The following is a 17269-nucleotide window of genomic DNA, read 5'->3' as shown; positions in this document are numbered from 1 at the left end:
GGATCAATGGACCCTGATCTTGATTCCTGATTCCACAGCGCTACTGTCAGACGGTATCATGATCCATGGCACCAACTCCCGTCATATTCATTGACGCATCATTATCGCCGCCCCGCGCTGCGACACTTTTGGCTACGCCTATCCATTTCCCTCACTTCACCATCTTCTCGGCACGGTTCTTATCTGCCGCCAGGCCGCTTCATGCATGGCCGATGCTATGCCAAACCCAGAACCCCAGCATTCGTCATCCAATAGTCCCTCAAAATCCAGCCTTCAAGACATCATCCCACCATACTGGGGAGCCCACCGACGCACTACCAGCCAAATCTCTACAGATAACGGTCAGACTATCCGCCTTGAAGATAATACAGAGGAGAACTCCGAATCTAGCAGAGCACTCTGGGCCAAACATGTGACGATCGATGACTATGTCGTGGTCGACGGAAATCTACCCGGTGTGGGCGCATATGTCGTCTGGAATTGTATTGTGGAGACACTTGATGTAAGTCTCAATCGTCTAGACCAGAATTTCTTGTATACAAATGTCTAACCCTCATGCTTCTTAAGGGTGGCCCAATGACCATTCGGAAAAGGTTCGACATACCATTAGTATCATCTTTCAGGTGGTACTGACGACCTAGCAGATACTCCGAATTCGATGATCTCCGGAAGAAATTGGTTCAGACTTTTCCTCTTGCTGAAGCAGCCCTTCCTGAGATGCCACCAAAGAGTGTCATATGTATGTATACTCTGCATGATACCACACTGTGACTCACTGACATCGACTCAGCAAAACTCCGACCGCGATTTCTTGAACGACGAAGAATAGGTTTGGCATACTTCCTGAAGTAAGTGATGTGTTCACCGCATCACAGCTTCATTGTGACTGATTACACATAGCTGTGTCCTTCTCAATCCAGAATTCTCAGCCTCCCCCGTGCTGAAAGATTTTCTCTTCTCCTAAGTCGAGCTTTCGAAAAGCGTCCTTACGCACTGGCAGGGGCTATCGTACGTACTCCACGGATCTTGTACTGTTTGATGCCATTTCTATCTTGGACTGCTCATCGTAAAGACTATGAACTCTTGATACTTAGGTCGTGGAGACATGGCATGATTCGAACAAGCCTCAACACCGAAGTTTGGCGTGTTGTACACAAAAGCAGACAGCTTCAAGACTCACATCGCCGCCGCAGTCTGGTTATCACTTTGCTGCACACTATCAAAGACTCGAGGAGGTTATATTGATGTGTGTGTCAACGCCCTTCGTGTAGACCTGGATTTGTATACCCAACAAAAGAGAAGTCATCCCTGCGGACACGATACCATCAACTGTTCTACCAAGCCAATGATTATGAGGGGATATCTGGGCGGCTCGAGAGGCAATGAAACGACGCAAGGCTGTCCCAACAACAAAATATGAGATAGCCTACTTTGCCAGGTAATTGTAGTGTTCAGGATCCACAACAACCTTGAAATAGGGAAAACGTCCTTTGAGCACCTGATCGACCCCTTGTCCAATTCTTTTTTTTCGGTATGGGAAACTGTTGACTTCAGCTTCTGAGCTCAGCTCGGGTCACCATACTACCGCAACCTCGGCGGAGGCGCGATGGACAAGTCTAAGAAACCATTGGCTCTTCGTATTCCACAAGTGCAGTGACACTGTCGCCCAGCTCCCTGCAAGGCTTCACCTGTCTGCGAGAGACGCTGCGCTGAATATGGTAGCAGCGGCGTTTATCAATACCGTTTACAGATTAATTAAGCGAGGGGCTGAGGCTGGCCCGCTCTGTGATAGCAACTTGCGGGAAGCTAATCCCCTAGTTACCCATGCCGCTTCATATTAAGGATGTCTATTCTTAACAGTAGAAAGGCTTAAAAGCTGAGGTGCAGCCCCAAGGTTTTCTGTGCCTCCCGACGACGATTCCACCGGCACTTCTTTCCTCGTTTGATCCTCCAGGGCAAAGGTGACTATCTCCTATTTCTTCCTGCTCGTATAGCTTTACTCAATATCCGTCACCATCCAAACACCTGCACTTGTCAATATTCCCATCTCCAGTATCTGTGACTCAAGAACTGCCTCAGTCATCACTTGGTCTAAAATGTGACTGGCTAATGCTGTGTAGCGTATTTTCTTCACTTGGAATCCCTAAATCATCCACCAATATGGGTTTTCTGGACAAGTTCAAGGAGCAGAAAGATAAGCATGTCAACAAAAAGACTGCAGACGATCTCGCGGCCCACAAGGATGCTGGCAAGCACGCCGGGTCTGTAGCTGAGAAGTTTGCGAAGAAGAGTGGTTTCGGCATGTTTTCTAAGGAGATTGGAGCCGGCGTCAAGGCCATCGTGGAGGGGAAGCAGAAAGCTACCTCTGAAGCCAAGGCCAAGGATGGAACTGCCACTGTCACCACCACCGAGACGCAAAAAGACCCAGCAACTGGTGCAACCACCGAAATTGTTGCGACGACCACGGCGGCGCCGCCAGGCAGTGCACCCCCAGCTACTGTTGATACTGCGGCTACCCCAGCTCCCACCACAGCTCCCACCACAGCTCAGCCTGCCGCGCCCCCAGCTGCTGCATGAGACCCGTCGAATTCATTCCAGTACATAAATCGACTTTCCACCTGCTAGATACCACTTTCGACGAAGCAAACCAAGCACTTCGTAGTACCGCAATTATTCAATAATGGATTACATTATGTTTCAAATTTCATCCATCATCACCTCCATAAGTGAATATGCGTAGATCACATTGAGCTTACCAGATAATACCACGTACAGGCAGCAGGTGACGCCCTTGGCATTAAATAGTGAGACGTTACTGTTTTAAGACTTTCAAGCTCGACGTTAACTGATTATTATGTACTCCATCGACTAGGACGGGGAGGAAGTTTTGGAGTTCCTCTTGGGTGAGATGTCAGAATTGATTAGTGTTCAGTACACAAGGCTCCGAGTAAGAATATAATTATGCTTTGATCGTGTATTATAGGAAGGTGGACTGGATATCATATTAGACCGCAGATCTGAAGACTTTGTTGCTTGTAATCTCAAAACGCATCATCAGTGGCTACAAGGCAGTCATCAACCTAAACATTGTTATCTTAGCGGCGAGCTAAGTTCTTGCCTCAGGCACAAATTGCGGAAAGCCCCAGCTCGCTTCATTTTCCTGACGACAGGCAATGGCAAGAGTCCGAAGCCAGCATCTCCGTCCCGATCGCAGTCTAAATGCAATGCTAGCGAGAACAATGACACAATATCGTCCAACGAGCCATGAACAGTACCTCAAAGCCCTCGTTGAGGTCGTCCGGTCGTTCTGCTCATTCTGAAAGCCGCGCGCCTACTGGCCAGGAGAGTCTCGCCGCGACGCCCGCGGCATCGACGCGTCGCGCTGCAAATCCGAACCCATTACCCATCATCGTCGAAACAACATCCGTCGCCAGGAAGCGACTTAAGCTGAACCCAGGTACCCCTAAACCGACCTCGAAAAAGAGCACCGCCACAGTGAGCAAGAGCGCTGCACGCGAGCGCCCTAGACCACCTACTCGAGTTACTGTCACACAACCGCATGGGAATCTTCTCCAAACGACTAATGGGGTACGGAAAACTCTTGACATTGTTGCCGATGACCTTTCGTCTCATCAATTGACCCTTAAGACAAATGAACGGAGCGAGAGCCTTCTCTCGCCCAACACAGACACCGAAAAGAAAGAGGACAAACGATCTTTACGATCACATGGAGCTGGATCTAGGCTCAAAAGCGATCTTGCGATATACTTCAGTAATTACGACGATGTGATAAATGACGCTCCTCGAGAACCAGGTTCGCACTGAAATCATCATTTGATATGGCCATGAAGCTCACCAAGCTAGAATTCCTGGATCTTGACACGCCCATCCTCGTAACCGATGAGTCGATTAAAGCCGGTATCGCTCAAGCCATGACTCCGTCCCCATCGAAAACAAGCTTGTCGCCCAAATCACGGCGCCCATCTATCAAATCGTCGACACACACTGTCGAACGGCGATCCTCGCAAATGAACTTTCCAATCATTGATTTCTCAACATTGTATAGACATGCACATCATGACCCATCTCAAGAGGACCCTCTCGATGACAAGGTTTTCTTTGCGCCACACCGGCGAGCAGAGCGCAAAGAGAAACAACTCCGCAACATTGAGAAGGAAAGAGCCATGCACGAGAAGGTCCACCTCGACAGGCTTCTCGAAGGTCTGCAGGGCCCGGACTGGTTGCGCATCATGGGCATATCTGGTGTGACCGATGGGGAAAAGCGTGACTGGGAACCGAAGCGTAACTACTTTCTCTCTGAAGTCCAAGCTCTCGTCGACAAGTTCCGCATATGGAAAGAAGGAGAAAAGCGCCAACGTGCAGAGAAAGAGGCCGCATTGTTGGCTCGCGAAGAAGAGGAAGCTGCGAGCAAAGCTCACAGTGAAGTTGATGACGAGCCAACAACCCCGGCAGAAGACAGTGATGCTCCGAATTCAAGTGACATAGATGCGTCTGCTGCTCATCAGCTATTACAAGAGGCAAGTTCTGCGTCGGTCATCGCCAGGCGGCCGAAGGCACACCCTCCAGTCGTCTATCTGCATCCGCCTGAGCCAGAATCGAATGAGCCTTTCACTTCTTTCTTCGCCAAACCCCACCTCCGAGCATCTGCCCTCGGATCACACCGACACGGTCGAACAGCGCTCGCGTTCGGTCAACCTGTTCCTGAGGTGGCAGATACCGAATTCACCTTACCACATGACTATCTTACGCCAGAAGCATTGAAGGACCATGCTCGAAAAAAGCGGCGCATGAAACGTGAAAGTACGGGAAATGTCAAATGATTGGATTGTTTTGGGATCGTATATGCATTGGTGGCGTTATAGTGGAAGGGAGTGTATTGTTGTCCAGCGTTTAAGCAAGCCTAGCACTATGGGAACATTGCGGTACATAGCACACATTATTGTAGCAATTGTGGTAGCCATTGTTCTGCTCGATGTCAAACACAGACCTGCATGTAACAATAGTCTTGTTACAGTCTTTCTTTCGCCATTCATTATAGTGAGTCACTCGAATCTCCTGGACCATTCACCCCTTCTCATCACGAGTCGCAAACGTCACAGCTTTGATGCCTGGCATATGAGGCATCAACGAGTCAATGCCCAATCAGTTAGACAACTCCTGCGGAAGTCGCAAACACCGCCCACCACAAAACTTACTCTTGCGAACATCTATACCCGCGACACACAGCATCTCGACGTCATACTACTGACTGTTCTGAAAGCCTGGAAGAGAATAGCATTCGCAATCTCTATACGGATCCTCCCCCGATCTCTGCGCGCCCTTAGCGTCTCGCGTCTCGCGCGACGTCCTCGCCTGCGCGCCGTCCTGGAATACCATCAACGTGGAAGATAACCTCAGACTCCGGCCTATTTCTGTCTAGATATGAGAGCTCGGAGGGCAACTTCGCTTCAAATATTCGGCTAGAGAGAAGGCGTCATGCCTGGGGTGCTGGAAGCCCTTGAGTTGGAGGTGGAGGCGGCGGAAGCGCAGATTCTTGAGCCCGGTCACGGCTTTACAGTTCTCTCGCAGAAGTTGGAGTTCGATGTGGATTTCGCCTCACGTACTATGGTAGGGAAGACGGAAATTACCATTCAGCCTACGATGAAAGAACTGAAGACGATAAGCTTGAACTGTCGCCAGTGCAAGTCCATTCGCGCTTCAGTGGAAGGCCGACAGGCGCCAATAGACCATGTGGATCCATATTCAGGGCTCTCACTATATCCTACGGTCACGGTCAATCAGCATCACTTTCTTCGTGCGAGAATCGATCGGCTGCGTGCCCAAAAACATGAGGAACTCACCATAGATATACCGATGGGGGTGCAGATTGAAGAGTTGGATCCAAATTCACCTCAAGCCGCCGAGATCTTGCTATCAAGGACTACAGGTGGCAGAGGAGATGAAGTGGACGGCAATGTAGGAGGTGATTCCACATTGTTGAAAATGGATGATAAAGGAGGCCCGTTGTTCAGGCCCCTAAGAGTCAACATCACATTTCAGCTTGCAGATATAAGAGACGGGCTCCATTTCGCTGGCATCGAGGATGGAGACTGCAAGTACCCGCATGCATATACCAGGAACTCAGCACTCCCAGGCCGTGCCTCATGTGTCTTTCCCTGCGTCGACAGTGCGTCATCCAGGTGTCCGTGGGAAATATCAGTACGATGTCACAAGACATTAGGTGACGCTTTCCCGAAATCCGAGCTCCCCGATCCGAGGGTTCCAGAAACTACATTGCGGAATGGACTATCCCCACATGACTCTGTTCATGAAGCTCTACCAGACCTAATGGACCTCGACGAGGAAGAGAAGAACCTCGACCTGGTCGTCATATGCTCGGGAGAGATGGCTGATGAAGTTGCCGATCTGTCCGATGCCTCAAAGAAGATTGTGTCCTTCTCATGTCTCGAGCCTGTTGCTGCGCACCATATCGGCTTTGCTATTGGTCCTTTTGAACATATTGACCTCTCCGAATACCGTGAGAGTGACCAGGATGACATGCTGGGATCTAACGCCATTCGTGTCAGCGCGTTCGCCTTACCAGGTCGAGCAGAAGAAGTCCGCAATACGTGCATGACATTGCCCAGCGCTACAGACTACTTCGTGATAAACTTCGGTTCCTATCCGTTTGGAACCTATAGCGTCTGCTTCGTAGAGGATTCGACTACAGAAGTTGTGGATACTGCATCCCTGACAATATGCAGCACAAGACTTCTATATCCAGAGAAAATACTCGACTCGCTCGACACGGTCACAAGGACTTTGACAAATGCATTAGCAAATCAATGGATTGGTGTACATGTTATACCAAGTCAACCAGAGGATTGGTGGGTTGTCGTCGGGGGCGCTCTCTTCATGACTGATATGTTCCTCCAAACCCTCTTCGGTAAGAACGACTACAGGTTTCGTCAAAAGTCCTACGCCGATAGAGTCGCAGAGCTCGATGTGAAGCGCCCCTCAGTCTACGACCTTGGAAAGATTCTCTTCGTTGACCCAGAAGAACTCGACTTCATGAAGCTCAAAGCGCCTGCCATACTGTTCATACTCAACCAACGTCTTATCAAGGCGAGCGGACGGAATGGTGTCCCCCGGTGCATTCACCGGATGCTGTTGAACGCAAAAACTGGTACACTTCAGAACGGCGAAATCTCCACCGCTAGCTTTATGCATATATGCGAGAAAATTGGCCATATGAAGCTCGATGTCTTCTTCCGGCAGTGGGTCTACGGCGCCGGTTGTCCGTTGTTCTTTGTCAGTCAAAGATTCAATAAGAAGAAGATGAACGTGGAAATCAACATCAGACAAAGTCAGATGCAACAAGCAGAAGCATCACCAGATGAGAACCTGACCTCGCTGAATTTTATGCGGGAAGTAAAGGAAGAGAACCATCAAGCATATGCTGGCCCGGTACAGCCTGTATTCACCGGTCCTATGACCGTTCGTATACATGAGGCTGATGGTACTCCTTACGAGCATATCATTGACATCAAAGATGTGACGACGAAAGCGGAGATTCCATATCATACGAAATACAAGCGTCTGAAACGAAGCAAGAGGGCTAAGGAGAGAGCTGCTGCTGCTGCTGGAATCGATGTCGGCGGAGACAATGAGAACGATGTCCTCATTTACTGTCTAGGCGATGTTCTTCAAACTGAAGATGAGATGAGAGATTGGTCGCTGGTTGACTGGCCAAAGGACGACGAGGACAAAATGGGGCAAGAATCATACGAATGGATACGCATGGATGCAGATTTTGAATGGCTGGGTCGCATCCAGGTCGCTATGGAGGACTACATGTTTGTGTCTCAACTGCAACAAGACAAGGACGTCGTAGCTCAGGTCGACTCTGTTCGTTGGCTGTCAGCGGCACACCGACTACTGAAACCGTTATATTCAACTATTCTTACTCGAACGCTTGCCGACAGCCGATACTACCATGGAATCAGGACAATGGCGGCTAATGCTCTAGTGACATTCGCTACTACCAGGAACGATTGCAACTTCGTTGGCAAGACGCATTTGAAGAAGGCGTTTACAGAGATGTTCTGCAACCAGGTCAATGGTAGTGCCGTCTCGCGGATGAATGACTTTTCCAATCGTGCGGCGTATATCATCAAGCTGTCTATCATCAAAGCGATGGCTAGGATCAAGGACGATAACGGCCAGGCCCCGAGTGATATCTCGCACTTCTTCCTGGATCGGTTGCGAGACAATGACAATTCGGAGAATGATTTCTCTGATAACTTTTACGTCGCTGGTCTTATGGATGCTCTTGCTGAAACGTTACGCGTCCCGAGAGTCAACAGTGACGACCTACAAGCTGAAATTGACGACCTGGATGTTCTCGAAAGCGCTAACAACCTCTTCAGCCGATACCAACGAAGCGACGAATGGATACCCTCATTTCAGAATGTTTACACGATCACCGCACTACAGTGCCAACTGAAGTTAATGGTCAGGGGTGCCATACCAAGGAGAATGTCCGAGTTTATGCAATATACCCGGCCTGGCAATTCAGACCTGGTCCGACTGAAAGCGCTGGGTTGCTTGACACAGTTTGGCATGCTCCGAAATAGTGCATTTGTGAAGTTCCTTGTACACCAGTTGGAAGCCGACCCGTCTCCATTCGTGAGAGAACAAGCATATCAGATTCTTGGACGTGGTCTTGGTCAATTCGCGACAGGGGAACTGACGATTGAAAGTCGGCCGGTCCGACCTACTAATGTTCAAAACGTCGGATTCGTGGTAGAACAAGAGATGACTGCAGAAACAAATCCTGAAGGTGTCGAACAGCGCAACAAGTCTTTGGATCTCGCGAAATCAGGCTTGAAGCAAGATTTGGGTAACAATGAGGTGCTCAAGACCGCCATGGAATCCGCGTTGAGGTCATCGATAACCGGCGTCAAGGAGATCGAAGATCTGCTTGACGTCTGTGGCCTGCTTTACGATACTGTAGACAAACTAGTCATCAAAGTCCGGATGCCACGCTACTGGCGGGTGACATACGCCGGCGAGGGCCGACTTATTTTCACTGAAAGCGAGAGAGTACGTTGGGAAGGAAAAAAGCTGATTCCAATCCCTACTTCAAAGCAATCAGTTCCAGGACAGCTCGCGATACCCGATGGTTCTATCATTCCAACAGTTGAACCAATCCCACCCGTCGGTAGCCAAGTGGCGCCTTCGCCGCTTGCAGAAACGAAGCCCCTAAAGATCAAATTCTCAACACGACCTTCAGACACTGGAGTAAGCACTGCTGCCCCAGTAGTGCGAACGCCGCCCGTTTCCTCTCCTGCTCAACTCCCTGTCCCTGCTACAGCTCCTATAATAAGTTCTCGCCCATCCCCACTACCCCACAAAGCTTCACCCCAGTCTTTAGTAGTCAAGCTGAAAGTGTCTAAGAAGCGTCTTCGTGACTGGGAAACCCAGTCATCGAAACCTTTGAAAACTCCAAAACCTCGATCTTCAGGTTCACATAACCTCCCACCTCCCTCAACACCAGCCCCTCCGCATATAACCACACAACAACGAAGCAACAGTAAAACTGCTGCAACACCACCCACTGCGTCAGCTGCGGCCGCAGCTTTCGGTGCCATCGGTTTGCCGCCTGCAAAGAGACAAAAGATGAGCCCTCCGAAGTTTGACACTAAAGTTCGAACGCCAACGAATGCTCCTCCGCCCGCATTTGCCAGCGCAGCGGCAGCATTGATGGGCGGTGCAACTGGGGCAACGCAGAGTACTCAGATGCCTGAGACTAAGACTCCGAAGCTGAAGCTCAATTTTGGGCGGAAGCCTTCGCAGCCGCAGTGATTCTTTTGAACTACCTCGACCTACCTCGACACAGGTGCTATCTTGGCCGAGTGATCATTTCGGTACCTACAGGGGGAGCCATCACTGCAATTGCCATAATTAATACACACGACCGCAATCGTACTCACGCTCTCACGGTCATCGACTTTTGACATCTATTTTTTCCTGCATTTAGCGCCGGCGTCTATATTTGGGAGCACGAGCCTGCTCTATCCAACGGCGGATACGGACTGGTGTTCAAAGAACTGGATCTGGAAAAATGTCATACTCGCATTTTATCTCAAGTTGGTATTAGGGGGTCCTGTAAATTAAACATTGGTTGCCAGAAACCTGATGAATTCCATCTACCCGCAGCTGTCCGCAAAAGTGCATCATGCGCTTCGATACACACATCAGACCTTCTTCATCCCGAAATCCAGTGTTTAGATCCGTTCCCACTTACTTACATACTTGATACCTACCACTCCTCATCCCCAGCATCCCTCCAAAACACGCCTCGTCCTCCCCCGTCCCACCGCTCCCGGTCCCGACACCTGCACGGCGGGCCCGTGTCCGCGCTCGCCACCACCGCCTCCACAATCCAGACGTGCTCCCGGCTCGCCCACATCTTCGGCCCTTCGCGTGTCCGCTCGCCCCATTCCTCCGCCAGCAACGTCTCCGCGGCATCCACCACCGCGCCCATCTTCACGCCGTCGGCCGCGGTCAGCATGCGGCTCCGGTACGCCCGTGCCGAGTGCACCATCTTCTTGCTCCGGAACGAGAGCACGACGTGTTCGTGCACGAGCGAGAGTCGCAGCTGTGTCGCGGGCGGCTGGGATGTGTACATTGCGCGCCATGAGTGTGGTGGTGGTAGTGTTGGTGGTGAGTAGTGCTGCGTAGTGCCTGCGGAAGGCGGCTCGCGTGGGGTTGAGCTGGTGGAGGTGTCTGGATCCGATGGTGGGAGGCGGGGAATGGGCGCGTCGTACTCGAGTGTTGGCGTTTGCGCGCGGTATATGTCGTAGAGTAAGGGGTCCGGGATGGGCAGCCAGGCGGGCGAGGGGAAGGCTGATGTTGGGCTGAAGGTGTTTGCGGTGATGCTCCAGTGGCCGGCTGGGAGGGTGGGTATGGATGGGAGGAGCGGGTTGATGCAGATCTCCGGGGTGGTGGTGGTGGTGGTGTTGTTGGGGGTCAGGGCGGATGAGGCTGCGTGGAGGGGATGGGGGATTTGGATGCTGCCGAGGAAGGTTGTGACTGTGATGTGTTTTTTGTCGGGGGTTGGTGGTGGGTCGTGTTTGCTGCCTGTGGGCTTGGATTTGGATGATGGGGTGTTCTGGGGCTGCTGGGGGAGGAGGAAGAGGCGGCGTTGGAGCTTGCTGGAGCCTTTGATTGTGTATAGCCAGGATGGAGTTATGGTTTGGGAGGTGAGGATGTCTTTCTGGGGGAGATGGAGGAGGATTTGTTCGAGGAGCTCGGCGACGGCGAAGACGCGGCTTGCGGCGCTGCTGCTGCTTGTGCTTGTGCTTGGGAGGTCGCTGGTTTCATCCATGTTTGGTGTTCAGGAATCTAGTTATGTCTGCGAAGAATGGGAGGAGTAGTTTCATTCTGTTCGCTTCTTTCTATATGAGTCTCGACAACCATGTGAGCACCCGCACCTGAAGCTGATTAGATGAGTACCCTCATGTCGCCCGGCCACACTAATCAGCAAATGCAGATCCCCAGCGGCTCCCATGTTTGAGAACCATGATGACGGGACGGACAAACTGGTTCTGGTATCCCAGCTAATGATTATGACACGTTTAGATGTTCGATCACGTTACTGTTGGAGAGTTGACGAGAGAGGTATTCCCGAGCACTGGATCCAGGTATTACCGTGATAGTCCTAGCGCTATGATTATGTCAGCGTCTGCGAAGAAATTTGTCTTGGCGATATTATTCTTCGCGTGGTTGTCTCCTGCTCTCCCTCATCCGTGAAGACTCGCGATTACACGACAGCGAACTCTCTACAGACAATTGTACGGCATTATTGTGGTAAACTTACCCCTCTGTTCGAAATGCGATACTTTCGTGAGCTCTACGACGTACGACCTTACCGCCAACCAAGGCACCGAGATTTTTCGGCTGCAGGGACGCAATGTGATGCATAGTGTGACGAATATCTGTTGAACCTTTACCTGCTCCGGTGGTCTGGCGATTTTCCAATAGCGAGTCTCCGCCATGCAGTCATCGCTGAATTAAGAACAGTCGGTATCTTGTTTGTCGTCTTGCTGCCGCAGATACATCGTCGCGTTAGAACACCTCGACACGGCTCCCAGATCCGTCGTTATATGCAAATGACGCTTGATCATAGAGGCTGTGCAGCTTTCCACGTCCGCTAATTATCGCAGCACGATTTCAGGATATTGGCCTTTAGATCAGATACGCAAGACGTTTGGGCTAGACATGGGTGAAACGGATCAGGTACGTTGAAACATGCCGCCTTGCCCACACATTCACACCTCGATGATGAGATTTTCTTTACCCTTTACAAAACTTCAAGATAGGAAGAGCCGGAAAAGGCATGGCCGGTATCGACAAATGCAGGTCGTCGATGCTTATACTTTGGGAATCTGAACGAATGTTTATTTCTGCATGTTTTGCTGCTGCTGCGTATAGCGAGTCGGAAGCTAACGGTGGGCAAATAGGTTGACCTTGAATCCATCCGTAGAGGATCAGCCCCGCCAAAGTTGCGGCACCGCTGTTCGGAGCTGCGGCGACTCACGTCACGTCATTACAATTGAGCGTCATTTAAAGGAGATCGGCATATTCCAATTATATATCTAGCTATCAGACCTTTGTCTTCAATCGAACCTCATACAACAATTTTTTTGGGCTCTTTATTATACTTGTGCATTCTAGCCTTTACAACTCCTTTCCTCTACCCCGCTTCTTGACATACATAATAGACTTGCAAAATGGCTTTGGCACCAAAATTCGCTGGACAAATCTTCGCCGAAAGCAGACAGCCAAAGGCTGTGCACAGTCTTGAGCTGTGTAAGTGACCAGTGGAAGAACCTTTTGATAGAAGGGTCAAGCTAATAAATATCGTCACTAGACCTCGACTACGTCTGCCCGTTCTCCAAGAAGCAGTTCACGACCGTGTACCAGAGCGTCCTCCCTCTCGTTCGCAACAAGTATGCTGGAAAGCTTCAAGTCGTTTTCCGACAACAGATCCAGCCATGGCATCCGTCAAGTACTTTGACTCACGAGGCTGGTATTGCCGTCCTGAAGCTCGCGCCCAACAAATTCTGGGAGTTCTCCAACGCGCTGTTTGAGAAACAAACCGAGTTCTTCGACGTCAACGTCGTGAACGAGGCTCGGAATGATACCTACAAGAGACTAGGGAAGATTGCTGCAGGTGTCGGCATTGATGAAAATAAGTTTTATGAGCTCTTGGAGATCTCGGACCAGCCAGGGGAGGGTGGTGCACTCAATATTGGTAATGGCGTGACGAACGACCTTAAGCTTTTGGTCAAGGTATGCATAATCTCACGACAGTTTGTTGGGAGCAGTTGGGGCTGACGAGACCTGAAGTACAACCGACTGGTAGGCATTCATGTTACTCCTACTGTTCTCTTCAATGTGAGTATCATTTGGCATTACTGATATAATGTGATGTGTGTTAAACTGTTTGTAGGGTGCCGTAGAAGGAAGCATTTCGAGTGGGTTTTCGAAGGAGGACTGGGAGCAGTGGCTTGCAAAGAATGTCGTCTGACTAGATCCGAAATTATGATGGCAGGACAGTCTGGTTGCAATGTCGTGATAATCTGAAAAGTTCGGCATGTTACAAGTAGTATGCCTCAATACGTACATGTTGTCTGCAATGACTGGTGGAACAATTGATGCTAGCAGAGGCTCACATCAGTAGATACACTATTATGGCACAGCTGTATTCCTGCGTGTCTTTGGTGACTGAATCGTCATGCAAGTCGTGTCGCAGCGTTCAATGCGCAAATGCACATAGTTCTGACAGAAGACTGGCGACAACAGGCGAGAATTACCAGTTTGAGCAGGCACTTCGGGGGTTGGTCGCGCACTGATACACCGAGGGCTGCTAGGGTTCTTTCAATGAGAAACGTAGACAAGTAAAACAAGTATTCTCACCATGGAATACAGACATCAAAAGGTACCATGAAGAAGGGAGAATATCAGATGTGAAGAAGATCGGAAATAGGAGAAAATTGATACAGCTCCGGGGGTCTTTCACATGCTAATACATGCTGCCAGACTTTCTCTCTTTCAGGACCCACGCAGGGCCCACGACCCAAGCGTTCTCCCGCCAGCCAGAGCTTTGGGGTTGCGCGTGACGGAGGTCATAAGCAAGACGCCTAGGATGCAACCTGTGAAGCCCATGCAGGTCGCCTTTCACATGCCGAGGACCTTATAATAGTGACAATTATTAAAGTTGGTTAATTACAGCTGCAACTGTTTATTACAGAACAAGCTGCGTCAGTAGAGAGTGCTATCCATAATTGCATATGCGCCATCTCAAGTACGCACGGGTGCAACTGTTGAATCATTGACATTCGGGTAGGCGCGATTGGCTGGCTATGCTGCTGCTAGTGCCCCCACTGTACCGAGGCTGCTGCGAGAGTCTGGGGCGACTGTGGGGAGAGAGTGAGAGCGAGAGGAGGAACAAGTGCATCGTACACACTCCGACCATTCCATACACTTTAAGAACTCGGCCCGCCGCCAGTCTGCTTCCACGTGCTGTTTGTTTCCTATCCTCTCTTCTCCTGCTCCATCTTCCCTTCTTCCATTCTCCATTCTCCATCCTCACCTCCACCCTCATCGTCTTATTGCATATCCATCATGTCGCAGAGAGTCATCGTAGTCGGTGCCGGCTGTAAGTTCACTTGGCCGCCACTCCCGCATATCTGTTTGTAGGCTGACAATATAAAATAGTGTCCGGTTTGAGCGCCGCACATTCCATCTACCTGGCTGGTGGCAACGTCGTTCTGCTTGACAAGAACAGTATGTGTATCTTGCGCAAACACCCGGGGCTGGAAGCTGACGTCGTTGCAAAGACTTTATGGGAGGAAACTCCACAAAGGCCACCTCGGGTATCAACGGTGCCCTGACGAGGACACAAGTCGACCACAAGATCGAGGACAGTGTGAAGCAGTTCTACGACGACACACTGAAGTCCGCGCGAGACAAGGCTCGTCCAGATCTGATCAAGGTCCTCACATATCAATCCTCAGCTGCCGTCGAGTGGCTGCAGGATGTCTTCAACCTCGATCTGACTCTTGTCTCACGGCTGGGGTGCGTATTTGAGCAGTCCGGTTCTTGATTCCATGCTAATCTTCTTGCAGTGGTCACTCCCAACCCCGTACTCACCGTGGCCACGATGCCAAGTTCCCCGGTATGGCCATCACATATGCCCTGATGCAACGATGGGAAGAGCTATGCGAGTCTGAGCCAGAGCGTGTTGCGCTTATCAAGAAGGCCAAGGTCACCAAGGTCAACAAGGACGGGAACAAGATCACTGGTGTGACCTACGAGTTTGGTGGTGAGGAGACCACGCTCGACGGTCCAGTCGTCCTCGCCACCGGTGGTTATGCTGCCGATTTCAGTGACTCTTCTCTTTTGAAGAAGCATCGTCCAGACACCTTTGGTCTTGCCACGACCAACGGCCAGCACGCCACTGGTGATGGACACAAAATGCTGATGTCGATTGGTGCCAACGGCATTGATATGGACAAGGTCCAGGTCCACCCTACCGGGCTTGTAGACCCCAAGGACCCTGGTTCCAAGTGGAAGTTCTTGGCTGCCGAGGCTCTGCGTGGTGAGGGAGGTCTTCTCCTTAATTCCAAGGGCGAGCGCTTCTGTGACGAGCTCGGACATCGTGACTACGTGTCCGGCATGATGTGGGAGCAGAAGGAGAAGGGCAACTGGCCCATCCGCCTCGTGCTCAACTCGAAGGCCTCAAATGTCCTCGACTTCCACACGAGGCATTACTCTGGCCGTGGCCTCATGAAGAAGATGTCTGGCAAGGAACTTGCAAAGACAATCGGCTGTGGTGACGCTGCTCTTCAGAAGACATACAAGACATATAATGCCATCGCTGAGGGCAAGGAGAAGTGCCCATGGAACAAGAAGTTCTTCCACAATCTACCATTTGACATCAGCGACACCTTCCACGTTGCCGAGATGGAGCCAGTGCTCCACTTCACCATGGGTGGTATCGAGATCAACGACAAGGCCGAGTGCTTGAACTCTGAGGGCAAGCCATTCGACGGTCTATTCGTCTGTGGTGAGTTGGCAGGTGGTGTCCACGGTGCCAACCGTCTCGGTGGATCCTCCCTTCTCGGATGCGTCGTATACGGACGTGTTGCCGGTGCCTCTGCCAGCAAGTACCTCTTCCAAAAGGCACTTACCGGAGGCGCGTCGTCCGCGTCTCAGCGTCTCGGCCAAATCTCTCTGCACATCGACCCCTCGCAACCTGGCCGCGTGACCGTCGACTGGAGTGGCTCATCAGGCACCGGCGCCTCCGATGCCGTAGCACGACAATCCCAGACCTCGGCCGGCCCCATCTTGAAGGCTGGTGCTGACAGTGCTGACCCGGGCAAGGTGTCCAAGCCCAGCGCACCAAAGGAGTTCAAGATCCCCGAGCGGGAGATTTCGCTCGAGGAAGTGGCCAAGCACAACAAGAAGGACGATCTATGGATCGCCGTCAAGGGTATCGTGCTTGATCTGACCGAGTGGGTAGACGAGCACCCCGGCGGTCCCCAGGCGCTATATAGCCACATGGGCAAGGACGCCAGTGAGGAATTCGAGATGCTACACGACGATGAGGTTATTCCCAAGTACGCGCCCGAAATAGTCATCGGCCGCGTCAAGGGCCAGAAGATCACCCTGGACCCGTGAGCGTACTGCTGCTGCTGCTGTATGCTTAGCCAGGGTGTTATAAATTGTAAAAAAAAGGGGGAGAGGGGAAGAAGTGTCTGTGTCTTCGGGTTTACGAATGATCTCGACTATACATCTTTTCATAGCTGGCTGTATTTTATTACATTTTGGCCGGGGGGTTCACGTCGCGTCGCAACGTATCTTTGTATTCGCAAGTTACTAGATGGCAAATGAATGAAAACTTTTTTTAGAATGAGTTTTTCTTGAATCGTTTGTTTCTTGGTAGTGAATTGAATGTACTGGAAGGGGGATTAGAGATATTTGTTTACCCTGCTGTGGCTTGGTTTGATTTGTTTTCATTCATTCGTTTTGCTGGGGTTGTTGGGGGTTAGTGGGAGGAGGGTTATTTGGGGTTAGTTGGTGTGTCTATGGATCAAATGTCACAAACTTCTTCCTCTTCTTCTTCCTCTTCCTCTTCCTCTTCCTCTTCCTCTTCCTCTTCCTCTTCCTCTTCCTCTTCCTCTTCCTCTTCCTCTTC

At 50.8% G+C, this 17269-nt stretch overlaps 8 protein-coding genes across 8 annotated transcripts in view; 7 read left to right on the top strand and 1 right to left on the bottom strand.

Moving 5' to 3' along the window:
- The first annotated feature begins 49 nt into the window (after positions 1-49).
- On the top strand, positions 50-1032 carry EJ05DRAFT_514208 (PX-domain-containing protein). Its single transcript, XM_033748504.1, has 5 exons — positions 50-502; positions 568-593; positions 645-739; positions 791-848; positions 901-1032. The coding sequence occupies exons 1-5, from the start codon at positions 206-208 to the stop codon at positions 962-964; spliced, it is 540 nt and encodes a 179-aa protein (XP_033596647.1). The 5' UTR covers positions 50-205; the 3' UTR covers positions 965-1032.
- A 645-nt stretch (positions 1033-1677) lies between these two features.
- Positions 1678-2946, top strand: EJ05DRAFT_152276 (uncharacterized protein). Its single transcript, XM_033739334.1, has one exon. The coding sequence runs from the start codon at positions 2110-2112 to the stop codon at positions 2575-2577; it is 468 nt and encodes a 155-aa protein (XP_033596646.1). The 5' UTR covers positions 1678-2109; the 3' UTR covers positions 2578-2946.
- Positions 2947-3174: 228 nt separating this feature from the next.
- On the top strand, positions 3175-5046 carry EJ05DRAFT_514206 (uncharacterized protein). The gene is made up of 2 exons (XM_033748503.1): positions 3175-3814; positions 3865-5046. The coding sequence occupies exons 1-2, from the start codon at positions 3265-3267 to the stop codon at positions 4839-4841; spliced, it is 1527 nt and encodes a 508-aa protein (XP_033596645.1). The 5' UTR covers positions 3175-3264; the 3' UTR covers positions 4842-5046.
- Positions 5047-5496: 450 nt separating this feature from the next.
- On the top strand, positions 5497-9867 carry EJ05DRAFT_494569 (uncharacterized protein; the record flags this gene model as incomplete). The annotated part of the gene is made up of 4 exons (XM_033746203.1): positions 5497-6676; positions 6716-9109; positions 9158-9324; positions 9460-9867. 4 exons carry the CDS (start codon positions 5497-5499, stop codon positions 9865-9867), a joined length of 4149 nt encoding a protein of 1382 aa, XP_033596644.1.
- A 236-nt stretch (positions 9868-10103) lies between these two features.
- On the bottom strand, positions 10104-11663 carry EJ05DRAFT_479725 (uncharacterized protein). The gene has a single exon (XM_033744730.1). The coding sequence runs from the start codon at positions 11390-11392 to the stop codon at positions 10325-10327; it is 1068 nt and encodes a 355-aa protein (XP_033596643.1). The 5' UTR covers positions 11393-11663; the 3' UTR covers positions 10104-10324.
- Positions 11664-12797: 1134 nt separating this feature from the next.
- EJ05DRAFT_489433 (uncharacterized protein) lies at positions 12798-13597 on the top strand (the record flags this gene model as incomplete). Its single annotated transcript, XM_033745787.1, has 4 exons — positions 12798-12876; positions 12938-13359; positions 13417-13464; positions 13520-13597. 4 exons carry the CDS (start codon positions 12798-12800, stop codon positions 13595-13597), a joined length of 627 nt encoding a protein of 208 aa, XP_033596642.1.
- A 1097-nt stretch (positions 13598-14694) lies between these two features.
- Positions 14695-17023, top strand: EJ05DRAFT_520962 (Flavocytochrome c; the record flags this gene model as incomplete). The annotated part of the gene is made up of 4 exons (XM_033748753.1): positions 14695-14728; positions 14788-14856; positions 14910-15147; positions 15198-17023. 4 exons carry the CDS (start codon positions 14695-14697, stop codon positions 16750-16752), a joined length of 1896 nt encoding a protein of 631 aa, XP_033596641.1. The 3' UTR covers positions 16753-17023.
- Positions 17024-17030: 7 nt separating this feature from the next.
- EJ05DRAFT_479723 (uncharacterized protein) overlaps positions 17031-17269 on the top strand; it is a 608-nt gene continuing 369 nt past the window's right edge. Inside the window, exon 1 of the mRNA XM_033744729.1 lies at positions 17031-17217. Within this exon, the coding sequence (XP_033596640.1) occupies positions 17169-17217 (49 nt within the window). The 5' untranslated portion in view covers positions 17031-17168. The remainder of the gene's footprint in view (positions 17218-17269) is intronic.

Source organism: Pseudovirgaria hyperparasitica (assembly GCF_010093815.1).
Source record: "Pseudovirgaria hyperparasitica strain CBS 121739 unplaced genomic scaffold EJ05scaffold_17, whole genome shotgun sequence".
NCBI classification, from domain to species: domain Eukaryota; kingdom Fungi; phylum Ascomycota; class Dothideomycetes; order Acrospermales; family Acrospermaceae; genus Pseudovirgaria; species Pseudovirgaria hyperparasitica.
Note: the sequence above shows the minus strand (reverse complement) of the source record. Positions and strands in the feature narration are given on the sequence as shown.

Excerpts from the sequence above, each read along its gene's own strand:
- EJ05DRAFT_514208 (XM_033748504.1), top strand. The coding sequence starts at position 206 with ATGGCCGATGCTATGCCAAACCCAGAACCCCAGCATTCGTCATCCAAT. Across the intron at positions 594-644 it reads CCAATGACCATTCGGAAAAG|ATACTCCGAATTCGATGATC; the intron begins GTTCGACATACC and ends ACGACCTAGCAG. Across the intron at positions 740-790 it reads GCCACCAAAGAGTGTCATAT|CAAAACTCCGACCGCGATTT; the intron begins GTATGTATACTC and ends ACATCGACTCAG.
- EJ05DRAFT_152276 (XM_033739334.1), top strand. The coding sequence starts at position 2,110 with ATGCTGTGTAGCGTATTTTCTTCACTTGGAATCCCTAAATCATCCACC.
- EJ05DRAFT_514206 (XM_033748503.1), top strand. The coding sequence starts at position 3,265 with ATGAACAGTACCTCAAAGCCCTCGTTGAGGTCGTCCGGTCGTTCTGCT. Across the intron at positions 3,815-3,864 it reads TGACGCTCCTCGAGAACCAG|AATTCCTGGATCTTGACACG; the intron begins GTTCGCACTGAA and ends TCACCAAGCTAG.
- EJ05DRAFT_479725 (XM_033744730.1), bottom strand. The coding sequence starts at position 11,392 with ATGGATGAAACCAGCGACCTCCCAAGCACAAGCACAAGCAGCAGCAGC.